Here is a 19,773-nt window from a genome sequence, read left to right on the forward strand (position 1 = left end):
AAATGGTTTCTCCCTTGTCTCATGAAGCTGCTGATTTGCAACTCTTAGATAAATTTGTAGCTTCTGTCATCCTTCCTGAGTTCAGACTCACTTGTGGTTATGCAAAGATAGAGCAAAGCATCAAAATCAATTGCCTGGCTATTGGCAGTTTTGCAGAACTTTGCATCGTGCATCCTGTGATAATACCAGTGGTGCTGTAGGTAGCTGTTTGGGATTGGTGTTATGCTTTTTACAGTGGTTCTGTGATCCTTGCAGAGAGGCAATGCTAAACCACAGTCTCATGAAGTTGCAAGAGCAGATTGCCAAGGCAAATCATTATGTCCATGAAGCAAATTATATTGCTGAAGAAATGGAGAAAAAGACTGAGTATCAGGTGACTCTGCAGATTCCAGCCTCCAGCCTTGATGCTAACCGAAAGGTAAAATTTGATATATTTCAATTTCTTTGGTCAAAATTTGGTAGTTATTTGGAATATTTCTTTAATTTTCTTGCCATCCAAGTACTGGTGAGCTTGGATGTACTCTGCGGTTCAATGCCGCACCCCATGTTATAGAATCCCTACAGTGCAGAAGAAGGCAATTCAGCCCATCAAGTGCACTGACCACAATCCTACCCAGATCCTATTCCCATAACCCCACACATTTACCCTGCTAATCCCCCTGACACTAAGCGGCAATTTATCATGTCCAATCAACCTAACCTGCACATCTTTGGACTGAGAGGGGAAACTGAAGCACCCGGAGGAAACCCACGCAGAAACAGGGAGAATATACAAACTCCACACAGACAGTGACCCAAATCAGGAATTGAACCCGGGTCCCTGGTGCTGTTGAGGCAGCAGTGCTAACCACCGTGCCGTCCCATGTTCTGCTTTGTTTTGCGATAGTTTTATGTACTACGTCCCAGGAGCTCGTATAAAAGAAAAAGTTGCATGGATGGTCTTCATGCTCTGCAGATGGTTTTGTTAAAGAGAATGGGAAAAGGGGTTGTGGAGGCGGCTTGTTCTGGAGAAAAGGAACCTTGAATTATCTTTATCCTGTAAAGAGCTCCTGGAATGCTGGAGCAATTTGAGTGAGCAGAGGCAGTGTAGTGCTTGATGCTTTTCAATCCCGGTCTGGCACTGAAAAAAATAATAATTTGTTTATGTGTCCTCTGGCATAAGGGAGCACAGTTGATGAATCCTAGGGGGAAAAGCTAATTAGCAGATGGCAAGTGATGTGATGAAAATAAAGTCCTTGATGACTGGTGAGCAACAATTGAGCATCAGCAATGGAGATGTCAGGACAGGAGGAAGGCCAGAAGTTGGAAGTTTGGGTGGTAGATACGGCAGATTTTTTGGATTGAGTGTCAAGTGTGTTGGCTTGGGAAAGTTAGGAGGACATGGGTAGAAAGGGCTCCCCAAGTTACCTTACTAACCTTCTTAAACTGTAGCTTTGAGGGGAGTCTTGCACTGGTGATGTCATTTCCATTTCCTGCATCATATCTTTTTATTCTCATTTGTTAGGAAGTTGCCCATTTAGTACTGAACTATTAGATTTAAAAATTGTTCTCAAAGATCTTGCAATTGGCCTCACAGCTTGAAATCCACCTTTACAGTGTGAATCAGATCATTTTCAGGACATTGGGGCCAAGATAAACATAACAGCAGTGTTTTACATCTGAAATGAGCTATCAGTACTATACACTGTGTAAACATTCTTTAATGTTGATTCTTACTGCACACACCTGCTGTGCCCGTGAATGACTGCGGAACATTGGAATTAATCTCTGCTTTGGTTACTTGTTTGTGAATGGTGTCATCATTGACTAAAGGTGGAGCAATCTTGTAATTAGTTTTGGTTGTTCCTGTAAGGTATCTACTGTTAAATGTATGCTCAGTAGAAGAACAGAATGAGCAATTTCCTAAGCGCTTAAGAGATTTGGGAACAGACAACTGAATGTTTTACATCTATTAGAACAAACACAATGAACAAAAGTGTCAGATTCCAGATCTCCCAGCAATAGCCATTGACTTATTTCCAATATGTATCACTGGAAGCTGTGTATTTATGTCCTTTATCTTAGGAAATAAAAGCTGAGATGCTGGAACTACTGAACAGGCCAGATAGCATCCCTGGAGAGAAAGCAGTGTTAATGTTTCATACTTTTGGCCTTTCGTCAGAATTTTAGAGCCATCTTGTCCACAAAAGAAATATCCCCTCTCTACCTTACATATAGGACACAAGATTGGCATGTCTTGGCATCTTTCTAGATTTGAAGTTGGATTGACTCTTCTGGCACCTGAATTCACCAGGACTTTGGCAAGCCCTCCCCATAAGGAGTTGGTGCCCCTTATAGCACTTCCAGTATTTGAATCACTCTTCTGGACAGATGTTTACCCTGATAAATAAGAACAGAATTCCTAGCTGTTGTTCCTGAAGCTAAGTTTACATACATGAAAGGGAGGAAGATTGCCTGTTTTATTTCCGTGTGTCTGGGATAATTTTTGGGTCGGCAGCCACTTCATTCATTTGCTTTCATTCCAACAGCGTGACTCCGTTCTCAGTGAACCGGCTGTCCAGGTACGAAGGAAAAGTAAAGGCAAGCAGATCTGGTCACTAGAGAAACTGGAAAACCGATTAATTGATATGCGTGAACTTTACCAGGAATGGAAAGATTGTGATGAGGACAATCCTGTAAGTAGAAGATTTGTGCATTTTTTAAAAAATACATTGTTAGACTTGGGAACATGGAAATGCACTGAATCAGCCAAACCAAAAGTTTAAAGGTGCTGCAGGTGAATTATACCCTCCATTATCCCTCAATCTCCCATATCCCTCAATCTTTGTCTGACATATATCAGTATTATATACCCTCTTGAATTAGCAGGCACTATTTGCCTCTCTAATGTTATGCTGACCAACCATTGAGAAGCAGTTAAATCTGAATTGTATTTTCACCTACTTCTTTATGCACTTGATTGAGTACATCTGATTTCTCAATCACTGAAGCGTTGACATTGTGTTAAAGGGATCTCCTTTACACAATGTGATGATGCCACATTTAGAAAATTCTAAACAGAGTTAGACAGGGGAGATTCAGAAAGAATGTTCCCAATGGTGGGATTGCCCAGAACTAGGGCTCATAGTTTGAGGATAAGGGGTAAACATTTTCGGGGTGAGGAGAAAGTTCTTCACCCAGAGGGTGGTGAATGTGTGGAATACACTACCACAGAAAGTAGTTGAGACCAAAACATTGCTCTTGGGGATAAAGGGATCAAGGGATATGGGGGGAAGGGGGGGATCAGGATATTAAATTTGATGATCAGCCATGATCAAAATGAATGGCGGAGCAGGCTCGAAGGGCCAAATGATCTACTTCTATTTACTATGTTTCTATGCCCTTGCACACACTCAGGTGTAACCTGAGTAGTCGATTCAGGCCTCTACTGTTCCCTTCTTCACACAGTAAGAGTTTTAACAACACCAGGTTAAAGTCCAACAGGTTTATTTGGTAGCAAATGCCATTAGCTTTCGGAGCGCTGCTCCTTCGTCAGATGGAGTGGAAAGCTGCTCTCAAACACGGCACAGAAACCCTTCTTCACACCCATGCTACAATGAGGAGATGCTGAGTGCACAGAGTGGAAACTGGAAGAAGAGATTGCTCACTCCCAGGCTGTTCTGGAGGAATCTAATTTGGATTGCCTGGAAAGTCAAGGATCTGGTGTGTGGCACTAGAAGATCAAACAATGCAATAGGAAGAGCAAAAGTTTCATTTTTTTTTAAAAACTTTATGTAAAACTGGCAAGGCATTATTTACAGCCCTGAGGACATGAAAATCTAATGCCTAATATGAAACTGGAATCACATATGCCAGACCAAGCAGGGATGACAGGTTATCTTCCAGGCAGACAAATAGTGAACCGGTTGTTACTAATAACAATCCAGCACCTTTTTCCTGAAACTAGCTCACGAAGTACTTAATATGTTGAATTCAGTTTCACTGCTTTCCATGATGGGATTTTAACTGCTCACCTCTGGATTACTCATCCAGTACCATAATCACTAAATTACTTCACTGGCACCTCCTCCACATCGGAAAAGTTTTAAGGGTGACAACTTTTTTAATGCATTCTTGTAATAGTCATAAACCCAATTTAATACCTGTGTTTGGTTGCTTAGAAATGTCCATAAGTAATAAAACCATGTTAATAGGAAGATATTAATACCAGGTGGTCTTTTTTTCTCTATTCATTTGTGGGACATGGGCGTCGCTGGTTGGCCAGCATTTATTGCCCATCCCTAGTGGCCTGAGGGCAGTTGAGAGTCAACCACATTGCTGTGGATCTGGAGTCACATGTAGGCCAGACCAGATAAGGATGGCAGATTTCCTTTCCTAAAGGACGTTAGTGAACCAGAAAGGTTTTTCCAACAATCAACAATGGTTTCATGGTAGATTCTTAATTCCAGATTTTTTAAATTGAATTCAAATTCCACCATCTGCCGTGGCAGGATTTGAACCCGGGTCCTCAGAACATTAGCTGAGTTTCTAGATTAATAATCTAGCGATAATACCACTAGGACATTGTCGCCTCTGGAAAGTTTTAAACCTGCGATGGTGGTTTTGATGCTCTTGATATCACTCTGAAATGTTTGGGTCCATGTTAAGACCAGGGGCTGTTTATGGATTACTCTAAACCACCCAGTGAAATGGAGTGGTGATATTTGTTCATAAACCAAACTGGATTATAATAGTAGTTTGGTCTCTATACTGGAAGCTTTGCAAGACTTTCTTGTGAATGTAGGGCGTGGCCATTTAACCCCTTGAGTCTGCTATCCCACTGTTAAAGCTGAAAAACCTTCTGTTGAAATACAATACATCATGAGTTACATAGCACCTTATCACACCTTGCAGAAACATCCCAAAGTGTTTCATGTGTAATGAATTCCTTTCTAATTGCAGTGATTGTTACACAGGCAAATGTGGCAATCAGTTTGCCCATTACAAGATCCCACAATTGACAAGATAAAGATGAATCTGTTGTTGGTGGTGGTCCTTGAAGAAAAGTTGTCCAAGATACTTCAGTTATGGTGTTGCACCATCTGCTTCTTTTCAATTTTTGCTTGGAGACCTTGAGTGAAATACCCCACACACTGTACTCTCCCTTAGATCTCCTTCCTTATTTCTTTAAATGTACATTTCACAATACTACTGACTAAATTAATGCAACATGTCTATTGTGCAAGAGGTTCTACAAAGTTCCATTACACTGAAGGAAAGTTGCATAAACAAACAACCTCCAGTGATAATAGTGGACCTATTTGATTGAAGAAAGGTAGTCTATACCATCCTACTGCATTCATAGGTAATCTGTACCACGCTATTGCATTCCTTCTACAGGAGTGGCGTTTTGCAGGATTGTGCCCATAAAAAGTAATTGGACTACAAGCTCTATAAGGTTATCTACAATTCAAAAGTTTTGATGATCTGCATGGGGTATTTTAATTCCAAATCGAGTCTCTTAAACATCCATAAAAACAAAGCACATCCGTGTGGTGATTACATTTTCATTCATTCATTAACGATACCAAGTGATTTTAATGTCTCATCCAAACTTTTCCTTTGATTAGCCATTCCCTTAGTAATGCACTGATCTTAAGATATGAAAGCAACCTTTGATATTTGTTTGCTCAGTTTGCGGCATGGAGTTTGAATCTGTAACCACCTGATTCAGAGGTGAGAGTATCACCAATTGAATCAAGCTAATAAACTGAAATAAAAATGTTATTTCCTCTTTGTCCCATGAAAGTTAACCTGGTAAGAAGAGCATGTGGGTAACATTCACCCGTTACTGCTTTTAAAATGCTCTTGAGATGCTGGGAAGCAACTTGGGATAAATTTGCTTTTTGCAATACCTAGCCTGAGGAGAAAGAAAACTGAGATTTCAAACTGTTTTCCTTCCAAATCACCCTGGGGTTTGGTAATTGTGCATAAGATCTCCCATCTATTTGCTTCAGGCTGTAATCTGCATTGTTACTTCATTGCATTTAATTCAGATTTTGGACTGCCCGCTGTATCTTTAGTTTATGATCCTTGTATCTACACATACCGCAACCATTTTACACACTAATTTTGTGTACCTAAGGCAGTTTGTTTCCCATTTAACACCATAAACTTGTTACAGTTAGTTGTAAACTAGAATTTCTCATAAGTGGTGATCTAAGGGTTAGATGGCATCATGTTACACATGGAAGACAATTGATGCTTGTTAGTTTTGTTACTACTGTAGAACACAGAGAATGCTAGAAATGCGGAATTCAGTTAAGATCTCTTCTGAAATGTTATCCTTAAGATACTGACCAACCTGCATATGCAAGGCGTTTTCTGTTTTACCTCAGCTTGTAAACAGTTCCTGTTTTATCTTTGTTTTAACTGTTATTCAAGCATTGCTTCAGTGATTCTGGATTTAATTGTATAATTGAGATGACCGATCATATTCTGATAACTTGCTGGCAGGATTTGGCTTTGCTAATTCGTGTCTGTTGGCTGGATATTTTTTTTTCGCAGATGATGAGATCTTACTTCAAGCGAGCTGATCCATTCTTTGATGAACAGGAAAACCACAGCCTGATTGGGGTTGCAAATGTTTTTTTGGAGTTGCTCTTTTATGATGTGAAATTGCAGTATGCAGTACCCATCATTAACCAGAAGGGAGAGGTATGTGACAAACCAGTGCTCTCTCCATTGATAGCAATTGAAAGGCTGTTTTAGTAAGTGTTCCCTCTCTTGTATTGTGCTTAAAGTAATAAGGGGATGGGAGCCCTGGGAGTTACAATGTATTGGACCATTATCCTTTCACCTTTGGAACCTTAATTTTAAATTAAATGTGACAAAACCTTAAAGTGAGATCCTCAAATTAAATGCAAGGAATTACCTACTTGGTGAGACATTGCTTTATTCCTTTTGTCTCTTTGACTTGACAAAAATCAATTCATTAAAACCTTCCGATATGTAGGTATGTAGTCTCTTGTCAAAGCTCAGTGTAAGTCTTATGAACAAATCGTGACAAACAGTATATCTGGGTTTTAATGTTTATGCATCATAATGTCCCTAGGTTGTGTGTTTCTTTTAATTTGCTGTTTATTATATCATCACTGTGGAGAGTGAGAGCTCTGTTCACAGTCAAGTAGGCACCAGCATTAGCTATTAAATTGGCTCTGAAGTGGCTGTACAGATTGAATAGTCTTGAAAGTGAGTCCCTCAGGGCGACCCTTTCGCCGTTTTGATTGCTATTCAGAATTGTGACATGTTCTCCACAACTGTCTCTCTTTTGCACCAAGGTTTCTATTGATGTTTTGGAGAAAGGATCAATTTAAAAAAGCAGTAAATCTATGGAATAAAGGTAGAAACCAGCTGACAATCCACAAGAGATCAATTGGGACTTGGAAACATAAGCTTGCTTTTCGGATAAACGTCCTTTGTCAGGCTCTAGATTGGCACCCAAAATGTTGACCATCTTTTCCATTCAGATTGTGACTGATCTATTCTGTATTTACAGGACTTAAATATTAATTTCAAATTTTCAGCATTTGTAGATTTTCCTGACTTTCTGTAAATATGTTCAGTTGTTAGATTTAGAATTCTGTGGAAATTCTCTGCAATTCTGCTTTAGTTCTGTATTGAACCATTATCCTTTCACCTTTGGAACCTTAATTTTAAATTAAATGTGACAAAACCTTAAAGTGAGATCCTCAAATTAAATGCAAGGAATTACCTACTTGGTGAGATATAACTATTTAGTAAAGGAAGGACCATGTTTATTTAAGTAATGGGAAGACTGAAGTTATTGTTTTTGGTCCCCACTCCAAGCTCTGTTACCTAGATACTGACTTCACCCCTCTTTCTGGCAACAGACTTGATATGGAGATGCCGGCTTTGGACTGGGGTAAGCACAGTGAGAAGTCTCACAACACCAGGTTAAAGTCCAACTGGTTTATTTGGTAGCACAAGCTTTCGGAAGCTCGTGCTACCAAATAAACCTGTTGGACTTGAACCTGGTGTTGTGGGACTTCTTACTGTGGCAACAGACTGAAACTAAACCAAAATGTTTGCAACCTTGGTATCATAGTTGACCCTGTGGTGAGCTTCTAACTATATATGCGCACCATCCATAAGACTGCCTATTTCCTCCTGGTTGGTGTTCCACATTTTACCTTCCTTATTTGAGGTAATCCGAAACTCTGCTGCCCATTTTAACTCGTGCCATGGCCCATTCCCCAGAAACCCCTATGCTTGTGGACCTATATTAACTTCTGGTCAAGCAATAATCACCCTTGTTTTTACATTCCTCCATGGCATTGACCCTCTATCTTTGTAATCTCCTCCAGCTCCACAACCCTCTGAGATATCGGCAGTCATCTAGTTCTGGCTTCTTGGGGCATCCTTGATTTTTGACCACCATTGCCTTTAATTACCTGAGACTTGAGCTCTGGAAGTCTTTTCTCTGCACCACTCCACCTCTATATCTTTCTTTCATCCTTTAAAACGCTCCTTAAAACTTGACCAAATGTGACCTAATAACTACTTCGGTGTCATTTTGTTTTATAATGCTCTGAAGTGTTGCAACGTTTTGTTACATTGCAGGTACGATAGAAAGGTACGTTTTAACTGTGAAGGACTTAGCTTGAAGCCAAATGTTCTCATTCCTGAATGACTATCTCTAGGTTTGGAAATTGCAATTGTTAAAACTGTCCTCAAAGCTATTTCTTTCAGATGACTGACTGATATCTGTGTAACTGATTCGAATACAAAAGCCCTGATCTTGTGAGGTAGCTGACATCTTTGAGGGAAGATGTGTGCATGGAGCTGAAGTCAATGTCACAATTAGAATCAGGCTTCACTGTTCTACAAATGAAGACTGTCATTCAGAGCTATGGAGCGGAGTTGACTGTGCATTGACTACACTGCCCTTTGGTTAAAGTATGTTTTTATAGAAAGAGCACTGTCTATCAATGCCACAAAGGATAACTGGGTTGAAACATCATTCAACCATCCTTTGTGGTATGCATGGCATGTTTTATGCAGTAGAGCCTAAATAGAATCAGAAAGGTCATAATCTAGTTGCCTTTGGGTGAAGCTGTGCTGTTCACTAGAGAGCCATGCCAGTCATTGTCAGGTGCCCAACAGAATCTCACTCTTTCAGGAGTTTTTTTGGATGTTTTGGGGCAGTGTCCATAAAATTTTCTTTTGAGTTGTGAATAAACCCTGAAATTCAAAGATAATGCATATGAGGTAATCTTGAGATATTTTGAGTGAATGTTTAAATCGGACTGTGTTCCTGGTCTGATTTTTAGGTTGCGGGACGCCTGCATGTGGAAGTGGTGCGAACAAGTGGGGATCTTAATGATCGAATTGCTGGTGGAGAAGATGCGTTGGACAGTCCAAATGAAAGTGAAACTCAGGAGAGAGAAACGGCACGAACAATAGTCTGCAGAGTAAGTGTGCCTCCTCAGGTGTTCTCCACTCTGCTATTGCAGCATGCTCTTTATGGAACTTTGCTGTCTGGAAATTGGTTGAAAACAAATAGTCCATGTGAAGCAGTCCAGCATTGGTTATTTCCGAGATCAGAACGAAGGGACACAGTTTAAAAATAAGGGGTCTCCCATTTAAAACGAAGATGAGAAGAAATGTTTTAAAGTTCAATTTTTAGTGTCACAAGTAGGCTTACATTAACACTGCAATGAAGTTACTGTGAATATCCCCTAGTCGCCACACTCTGGCGCCGGTTCGGGTACACTGAGGGAGAATTTAGCATGGCCAGTGCACCTAACCAGCACGTCTTTCGGACTGTGGGAGGAAACCGGAACACCTGGAGGAAACCTACGCAGACACGGGGAGAATGTGCAGACTCCGCACAGACAGTGACCCAAGCCAGGAATCGAACCCGGGTCCCTGGCGCAGTGCTAACTATTTTCTTAAGGGTTGAGTATCTTTGGAATTTGGAATTTTCTTCCCCAGGAAGTGGTGGAGACCAGGTCATTGAATATTTGTACGGCAGAGGTAGATAGGTTCTTGACTAACAAGGGGAGTCAACGGTTATTGGGGATAGGTGGAACGTGAAGTTGAGGCAACAGTCAGATCAGCCATGATCTTATTGTTAATTCGAGCAGGTTCGAGGGGCCAAATGGCCTACTCTTAATTTGTATGTGTGCTGTTGTAATAAAGATGAACAGCTGTACGTGGTAATCACAGGTGTATTTAGCTATCTGCGTTGCAGCAAAATTCTCGCTTTAACAACTTTACTGTTTTTGTATCAGAAGGCACAACCATGAGGGTTGATTGCACAACAAGTAATTACCAATTAACTTAACTGGTTTAGGGCAGGACATTTGTCAGTTTCATACAGATTATGTAAGGTAAGTACAAACTAGCAATGGCATTTGGTTAAACATGGTTGATCCATGAGGCACAGTTACAGTTCCTTTATCACCACCCCACTCGTCAACAATCACACTAACTGTTTCTTAAATCGTCTCAAAGGTTTTGTCCTCATTGCCCTGCTTGGATATCCGTTCTACATTTTGATCATTTTGCTTGAAGAGTTCTTGATATAAGGATCTTTGCCAGTTTGAATCTATTCTACCACACAGCAGTACCCCTGTCAGTGTTAACCTCTCCTGCTGGTTCATATTGTTTTGTAAACAGTTGGTGGTTTTGCATGATTTTTAAAAATGTATTCGTCAATGGGATGAGGATGTTGTCAGCAAGGCCAACCTTTGTTGCCCATCCCTAATTGCCCTTGAACTGCGTGATGTCCTAGGCCATTACAGAGGGCAATACAGACCCATTGCTGTGGGTCTGGAGTCATGCGTAGGCCAAACCAGGTAAGGATGGCAGATTTCCTTCTCGAGGGACATTAGAGAGTCAGATGGATTTTTGCAACGATTAATTGCAAGATCACCATTACTGAGACTAGCTTTATATTCCAGATTTATTAATTCAGTTTAAATTCCACCAGCTGCCATGGTGAGATTTGAACTTGTGTACCCAGAGCAATGCCTGGACCTCTGTTACTGGTCCAGCCACATTAACACTGTGCCAACATCTTCCCACCGTCAATCTCAGAAATGCAATTTGTATGCTAAATGAATACACCGGTGAAAACAATAATGTGTAATATTGTTTAACTAATTTTCTTCCCTAGATTAAAATTCTTCAGGCTACAGGCTTGCCTCGACACCTGTCGAACTTTGTTTTCTGCCAGTATACCTTCTGGGATCAGACCGAACCAATCATTGTTGCACCGGAGGTGGACCCTTCCTCCTCAACTTCTGCTGGCAAGGACCCGGAGTGCATGGTTGTTTTTGACCACTGTAAGGTGAGGGAATAACTCTTAGAACATCATCTGACTCGTATTGCATCTGCCAGTTTGCTCAGGTGTTTGGCTTGGCTTTATAGAGAGATTTCAAATTGAAACAATTTTTACCTTAGATGTCAAAAAGCTGAGGATCTTTGGGCATTTTGCTGCAAGACTATGGTGGTGGGTTGGGGGGATTAGTGTATTCGTAGCAAGTGAACTTCGATGCTGATATATTTTGTCCCTCTTGCCATAGCTTGAGTTGATTCAGGATATTTTTTAACAGGAACGAATAATCTTCAGCATGCTAGAATTGCATGGCAGGTCATTGAATAGCTGAGGAAATAAATTTGTTATTGATGAAAAGAGGGGCATGTTGCTGAAACCTTTTGTCTTGTACTTATCAGGACAAATGCAAGAATACCAAATTTCAAGCAATCGCAACAATTTATACCACAGGAGAAAAGGGTGCTGATTGGTTTGCAAATTGACTGTGATTGGCTGAAGTGTATCCATGGAGAAAGCAACGGGGAACTATAGGCTCCCCAAGCTTCTTGGTAATTCTAAACTAAAACTATACTTTATTTATATGTCACAAGGAGGCTTACATTAACACTGCAATGAAGTTACTGTGAAAATTCCCTAGTTGCCACACTCCAGTGCCTGTTCAGGCACACAGAGAGAATTTAGCACGGCCAATGCACCTAACCAGCACATCTTTGGACTGTGGGAGGAAACTGGAGCACCCGGGGGAAACCCACACAGACACAAGAAGAACGTTTGGAAATTCCAAAAGATCCAAAGCTTGAACATATTCCTTTTGTTTGCAGAAAATAGGTTCCTGCATAGAATATATGTCGCTTTTAGCAAGTATAAATAAACCACATTAGGAGCTCAACTGATTATCCTAAGTTGGTTGTTAGTGTAGCTATTAGTTCGCTTGAATTGTTTAGCAAGTCTTGTCCAATCACAGAATCAAATGTACCAGTAGACATTTTAGGTCTTGCGAGAGGTGGGCTGTTGAGTACGGCCTGTACTGTGCCTATTGCATACAGCCAAAGGAACATGCCCCGTATAAGGAATCTGTTCGATTTGGCATTCTTTCCTCTGTCCTGATGAGTGCAAGACGGCACGCGTTGGCAAAATCTGTTTTTACAGCAGTAAATAAGTTAGTGTAACTCTTCATTAAACGTGGAACTATATCGAAAAGATAAACCTATCTCTTTCAGTTACGGATTAACCTACTATACATTGCATTGTCTGTGTTTTCTAATCTTTGATTTCCAGCTATGTCATTATTTCAATATTCAAAACATATACTGGATGTAAACTGTTAATGTTGTCAAATCTGGGCTAATGTGCCTGAGAACAAACATTTATGTTCTAGAAAATGTACCCATGTGAGTAGTAGCATATTGTGTGTTGGATGTTGGTGCATTGCCTTGAAATTAATCTATAATTATTTCCACTGTCTTTTGATCAGGAATTCTCAGTCAATCTTTCTGAAGATCTGTTGGAATATCTCTCGGAAGGAGCACTGGCATTCCAAGTATACGGACATAAATCACGTGATTCTCGGAAAAACCCTTCCATATGGGACTTGGGAATAATACAAGCCAAAACACGATCCCTGCGGGATAGGTGAATATAGAGGCATTGGGCATCGATGCCCATTAGATTATACTCTACCACCTTGTGTAGAAAGTATTATTGTAAACAGTGGAAGCTATCTAGTACTGAAAATGGATGAAATGTTAAAGTAATTATTTCACTGTTTCCATAGCTGCCTCCCACTCTGTTGATGTCGCTCTAAATTTATTTCTTCATTCTGTTGACCGTTCCAACATTGTCTTCCCCTGGTCTCTGGCTCTCACGTTCAATTTCCTAATTTCGTCTCCATTTAAATTGGTTTATTCTTATTATAAGCGGGGGTGGCGCAGTGGCACAGTGATTAGCACTGCTGCTTCACAGCGCCAGGGACCCGGGTTCGATCCCCGGCTTGGGTCACCGTCTGTGTAGAGTTTGCACATTCTCCCTGTGTCTGCCTGGGTTTCTTCCGGGTGCTCCAGTTTCCTCCCACATTCTGAAAGACGTGCTGGTTAGGTGCATTGACCCGAACAGGCGCCAGACTGTGGTGACTAGGGGAATTTCACAGTAACTTCATTGCAGTGTTAATGTAAGCCGTACTTGTGACTGAACTAAAAACTATTATTCAACCATGCCTTCCTCGATTTCAATTTTTTAAGCAATATATTCCACCAAAAAAACTACACAAATCATTTAGCAAAAGTAATTTGATTAGAGAGGTACAGCTATTAAAGCAATCACCTATCCAACCATAAGTATTTTCAATCGGAACAAATTCATAAAAATATTACAAAGCCAAGCATAAATTAGTTGTTTCAGCTGATCTCTGTTGGTAGCTCTGATGCTTGATTCATCTTTTGTAATTCTTCCGTTCAATTTATTACCTTCTATTACAACATACCATCTCTTGCCAAGTGTTATTGACACAGTGTACCCTTCCTGGGAAAACAACCAGGCAAAATCTGCACCATTCCCAGGGAATACCACAGTTGTATTAAATTGAGAAGCAATTGTGCAAGTGTCCGTCTGCTGGACTTTGCTTTCTAAAAACCAGGTCTACAGTTCCCAGGATCATGCTATTCATGATTGGGTCTTCAGTACACATAGAATGGACTGCATGGATCTTTTCCCCTTCTACAGTAAATCGATGCCAATGTGCTGAGTAAATTCTATGAAATTAGTGTGTTGGGATTTAACCTTTAAAACAAAAAACTGATTTATTTTGGTATTCTGCTCATATGCAATATGTTGCAACACTCTATGTAATAACAGGAGGAAGCAGTACTGAGTTATATTCAAACCACTGCCAGAAAATAGTAAAATTTACAATAAACCTCCTATAAATTATAATAAATATAGTATAAGGATCACCACTGGCACAGTGGTTAGCACTGCTCCCTCTCAGTGCCAGGGACCTGGGTTCGAATCCGGCCTTGGGTGACTGTGTAGTGTTTGAACGTTCTCCCCGTGTCTGCATGCGTTTCCTCTGGGTGCTCTGGTTTCCTCCCACAGTCCAAAGATGTGTAGGTTAAGTGTTATTGGTCATGCTAAATTGCCCCGTAGTGTCCAAAGATGTGTAGGTTAGATGGATTGGTCATGGTAAATGCACGGGGATACGGGGGAGGTGGGCCTGGGTAAGATATTCTTTCAGGGTGTTGGTGCAGACTTGATGGGCTGAATAGCCTCCTTCTGCACTGTAGTGTTTCTAATAACCTGCTTTCTAGGTGGAGCTTGGGTGACTATTGCATTTAGCCTTTGCTCAATGAATGATTTATATACCTGAGTGATTAAATGCACCGTTAAAAACATGTATATCTACAGGTGGAGTGAGGTGATGCGAAAGGTAGAGCTTTGGACCCAGATCTTGGAACTGAATGAGAATGGAGAGTACGTTCCTGTGGAGGTGACCCTCTCGAAGGACGTTTCCACCGGTGGCATCTTTCAACTACGACAGGTAAGCGGGAGGCAGGAGTGGAGTCCCACACTGAAGTGGGCTTCTGTGATGGAAGTCTGAAATTACTTTTGGATTTTAGTGTTGAGGTGGAGAGAACGTGGTTTAAGCATGAGGAAAATATAAGAATCATTCAGATAAGATCCTAGTAGGATGGGTTGATTTTTGTTTGAGCAACACCGACAAAATAGTGTTTATTCCCTTTCCTTAGTTAACCTGAACACATTATGCTTTAGTCACATACTGCAGGATTGGAGTCCCATGTAGGCCCGAATTGGAGGATAGGTGTCAATGTCTTACTAATTACATCAAGGTTTAATAGCAATTAGATTGTTATGGTTTGATGGCATTTATATTGTTAAACAGGTGATTCATATTTGTACATTTGATCTTTTGTTAATTTATCCCCTTATCTTGTTGGTTTAATCAGAAGAGTATAAATGGGAATAGCCGAGACACTGGACAAAGTAAATCAACTCTCTCCAGTAAAGAAAACAGCTATGTGTCTTGGTTTTCATCAACTTGTGTAGATTTGATTAACTTTGGGAATGAGGGACTCTTTTCTCTGAGGGATATTTGTGAACCAGTTGGGTTGTCAAAGTAATTTGACAGCATTTTCTGATAACTAGCTTACAAATTACCAGATATTTTCCTGTTCCGTTTTTCAGTGGTGGAATTAAGCTCTTAAGATCTGGGTTGCAAGTCCAGTCCACTACTAGACTCCCTTTCCTGGATTGAGTTTCAAGTTCTTGTTTCTTTTATAACTAAATTTCATCGGTGTAGGTGATACCATTATGTCAGATTTCAGTTAATAATAGAGGCAAAAGGAATCAAGGATTTTTTTTCCTTGTGCATTTTTCCGATCCATATTCCGTTTATCTTTCCAAAGAAATGGAATATTTGGCAATCACTAGAGTCTTCACATCACTATCAGGCATTAACTGCTTTTATATTTCCTCTTGCTTTGTCATTGCAACTAACTCCCAAACGACAGGTCTTACACATCTGATGTCGAAAGTCTTGTGCTTTGGGAGTTGGTGATGTCAACACTGCACATAACTCGGACTTATGGAAAAGTTTGTTACAAGTAAAATTCTAAAACGTTGCAAGATAGTAACAGGCGAGGAGGGTCGCTAAGCACACCTTAGTTCATTTGTTTGCAAAGAGCCTCTAGACCACCACTACAGCACTCAATAACGTCCGAAAATAATTTCAGAATGTTTACCTGCACTAATCTAGTATGTATTCCATTCAATGTCTTGATCACTTGGTAAACAGAACTTCCTGACATTATCCTTAAACTTGTATTTTACTCATACCCCCAACCGATTTTCATGTTTTAATTATCTTGCCTTTCCAAACAATTTCACTTTTTTGTGTATCTTTATAAGATGATTTCTCAGACAGACATGACTTTTCAAGGCTAAATCACCCATGTTTCTCCAGTCTTTGCTTGTAGTTCAGCCCTTTGACATTCAGGTTTCTGTCTCTTCTGTGCATTGCCTCCAGAGTATAAATGTCCCCTTGACCACCACATTCAAGGTGCAAACTGTTGAGAATACTGTGCTGTCTGATCATGACTCCCTCTGACTGATATACTATTGTTTTGACTATGGGGTTCAGTATTCTGTTAGCTTTGTTGATTGGAGTTCTGCAGTTAATTGGACATGTCCAGCCTACTAAGTCTCCTAGATGTTGTTCAACTACATCTGCAGCTATTTCAGCGCCATTCATGGAGTATGCGTTTCAACCATTTTTCCTTCCTGTGTGCAGTACCTTACATTTGTTTGCATGAAGTTTAATCTACCATTACCTGCTCTCTCTTTCTCATTTCATTGAGTGTCTCCTTTGATTCCAACTGCCTTCTCTATAAAATCCTGACAGGTGCACAGACTTGATGCAGGGATGATCTTTCCCCTGGCTGGGGATGTTGGGAACAAAGGGGGTCACTGTCTCAGGATACAGGGTAGTTCATTTAGGAATGAGATGAGGAGAACTTACTTTACTCAGAGAGTGGTGAGCCTGTAGAGGCCAAGTCATTGAATATATTTAACAAGGAAATAGATTTCATGATGTTAGAAGCTGTCAAAGTGTAGAGCATGGGAATATAGCGTTGAAATAGAGGATCAGCTATGATATTGAATAGCAGCAGAGCAGGCCCAATGGGCCAAATAGCCTACTCCTCCATTTTCTATGTATGTAGGTTGGTTTTGTCTGCAAATTTCACTGATTCGCATTGGGATTCTGAGTCCAAGTTACTCATGTAGGTGAGAAACGTAGTGATCACAACACCAATCACTGGGCACCTCATACCTCCACATCTGACATAACCCCTTTGACAAGTTTGTGTTGCTTTCCACCCTTCAGCCAATTTATAAAATCTGTACCCAAAATATGTAATAAATATACCAATTACTTTGTATATGGAATTTTTACATATGTATTTTGGAAGTTCTAGGCACAGCATATCGCAGTTCATTTGAATGTCACTGTTGGTCAGACAGGAACTTCTGGTTGTCACTGTTTACTAAATATCTTTGGACAAATGATCTTACAATTTATTTCTTATGATCTATATATGAATTTGAAATGTGCCCCAAGGGCCTGTAGTTGTCTGTCTCTGCTATGCCCCGCTTTTTGAGTGTGAACAACATATCAACTTCCATAAAAATCTTTCTTCCGTTGCCTTGCAGGGTCAGTCTCGACGTATTCAAGTTGAAGTAAGGTCAGTTCAAGACTCTGGGACGCTGCCTTTAATTGCTGAAGCAGTGTTGTCTGTTGCTGTGGGATGTGTCAAAACCAGACCTGCTAAAAACCAGAAATATCAAGATATCCACTTGGTAAGAGGCTACAGGTCTGTTGCTGTTGGTAATAGCAGTGCAATTTAAAGTGATGAATTAGGAATGGCACAGAAGGAGCGTATAACATGGCATTAAAGTAAACTGCGAAACCCACTGTTTTATTTAAAGAAATTGGGCATAAGATGAGTTTGGCTTGAAACGTTTGAATGGAGGCAGATAAAATGAGAATTTTGAGAAAACTGATTATTTATTAGTGTCACGAGTAGGCTTGCATTAACACTGCAATTAAGTTACTGTGAAAATCCCGTCGTTGCCACATTCCGCCGCCTGTTCGGGTACACTGAGGGAGAATTTAGTATGGCCTATGCACCTAACCAGTACGTCTTTCAGACTGTGGGAGGAAACCAGAGCATCCAGAGGGAACCCACGCAGACAAGGGGAGAACGTGCAGACTCTGCAGAGACGGTGACCCAAGCCAGGAATTGAACCCTGGTCACTGGCGCTATGGGGCAGCAGTGCTAACCACTGTGCCAGCGTGTTGCCCCATTAGTCTGCAAAATGTTGATTCTAATTTAGAATCATTGAAATCTCTGCTACTGCTTTTGGTTTTCTGTTGCTTGGTTCTAATGAAATTCTTTAGGTGCCAACTTTCCCTAGCACAGTCGGGTCTGAATGGTGCCAATCCTGCTCCTTGAACTTAACAACACCAGGTTAAAGTCCAACAGGTTTATTTGGTAGCAAATGCCATTAGCTTTTGTCTGAGAGCAGATATCCACTCCATCTGACGAAGGAGCAGCGCTCCGAAAGCCAATGGTATTTGCTACCAAATAAACCTGTTGGATTTTAACCTGGTGTTGTTAAAACTCTTAGTGTGTTTACCCCAGTCCAACACCGGCATCTCCACACCTTGAACTTAATGCATACTATCCAGCTGTGAAGTAAACACGTTGTCCTTTTTATTTTGATCCTGGTTAGTTGAATTGTTCACCCAGTTTATAAATTTGCATATCCATTACGAACACTTCTTTGACATTTGTTTTCACTTTTTACACAGGAAGAAGAGGACGACATGGACAGTTACCAGGTATGGTTTGATTGTTTTTGAATTACTTGCCTTCATTTCATGAAAATTGTTCTCTATCAGCAGTCAGTTGTACAATAGCCACATAATATCTGTTGGAAATCTCCTTTAGTCAAGATTAAGGGCTTGAATAACTATTTCAGAGCTTGTAGCTGGGGTTAGGTTGGGGCTAGTCGTTTGCTTTCCTTTGGTCAGGTTGTTCTTGCATTAAACATGATCAGTGGAATAAAACTAACTACTTGCTCCGACGTATTTATTTCATGTCCAAACTCCAGTCACAAAAGAGCATTCGCTACTATACTGATGCAGCATTTTTTCATTTAGCACATCAGCCATCCTCAGAAAAGGTGAAGTGCTGAAGAGGGGCAATTTTGTGTTAAAAATCCATATTCATTAAGAATTAGATCTAGATTGTCAATTAATTTTAGTAAAAAATAAAAGGATAAAAGACCCTTTTTTTTTAAAGCTTTGACAAAGGGTCGGTCATCTGGACTCGAAATGTCAGCTCTTTTCTCTCCTTACAGATGCTGCCAGACCTGCTGAGATTTTCCAGCATTTTCTCTTTTGGTTAATGACTTTTAGTTCTTGGGCTAAAACCCTGAAATCAAAAGAAAGGTAGTAATTTATAATACATGAATTTTCGCTGATTAACTGTGGAAGCGCTGGAAAGAGTGCAGAGGAGATTTACCAGGATGCTGCCTGGTTTGGAGGGTAGGTCTTATGAGGAAAGGTTGAGGGAGCTAGGGCTGTTCTCTCTGGAGCGGAGGAGGCTGAGGGGAGACTTAATAGAGGTTTATAAAATGATGAAGGGGATAGATAGAGTGAACGTTCAAAGACTATTTCCTCGGGTGGATGGAGCTATTACAAGGGGGCATAACTATAGGGTTCGTGGTGGGAGATATAGGAAGGATATCAGAGCTAGGTTCTTTACGCAGAGAGTGGTTGGGGTGTGGAATGGACTGTCTGTAGTGATAGTGGAGTCAGACACTTTAGGAACATTTAAGCGGTTATTGGGTAG

At 40.6% G+C, this 19,773-nt stretch overlaps 1 protein-coding gene across 5 annotated transcripts in view; it reads left to right on the top strand.

Annotated features, from left to right (window-relative positions):
* The window catches only part of LOC144504309 (kinesin-like protein KIF13B), a 165,205-nt gene that overhangs the window by 113,737 nt on the left and 31,695 nt on the right, over nucleotides 1-19,773 (top strand). For all 5 annotated transcript variants that reach the window (XM_078229452.1, XM_078229449.1, XM_078229450.1 and 2 more), the window contains 9 exons: nucleotides 256-418; nucleotides 2,529-2,675; nucleotides 6,547-6,696; nucleotides 9,333-9,473; nucleotides 11,183-11,356; nucleotides 12,819-12,976; nucleotides 14,744-14,876; nucleotides 17,567-17,713; nucleotides 18,729-18,758. In XM_078229452.1, the coding sequence (XP_078085578.1) occupies nucleotides 256-418; nucleotides 2,529-2,675; nucleotides 6,547-6,696; nucleotides 9,333-9,473; nucleotides 11,183-11,356; nucleotides 12,819-12,976; nucleotides 14,744-14,876; nucleotides 17,567-17,713; nucleotides 18,729-18,758 (1,243 nt within the window). The remainder of the gene's footprint in view (nucleotides 1-255; nucleotides 419-2,528; nucleotides 2,676-6,546; nucleotides 6,697-9,332; nucleotides 9,474-11,182; nucleotides 11,357-12,818; nucleotides 12,977-14,743; nucleotides 14,877-17,566; nucleotides 17,714-18,728; nucleotides 18,759-19,773) is intronic.

Source organism: Mustelus asterias, chromosome 15 (genome assembly GCF_964213995.1).
Source record: "Mustelus asterias chromosome 15, sMusAst1.hap1.1, whole genome shotgun sequence".
Lineage (NCBI taxonomy): Eukaryota > Metazoa > Chordata > Chondrichthyes > Carcharhiniformes > Triakidae > Mustelus > Mustelus asterias.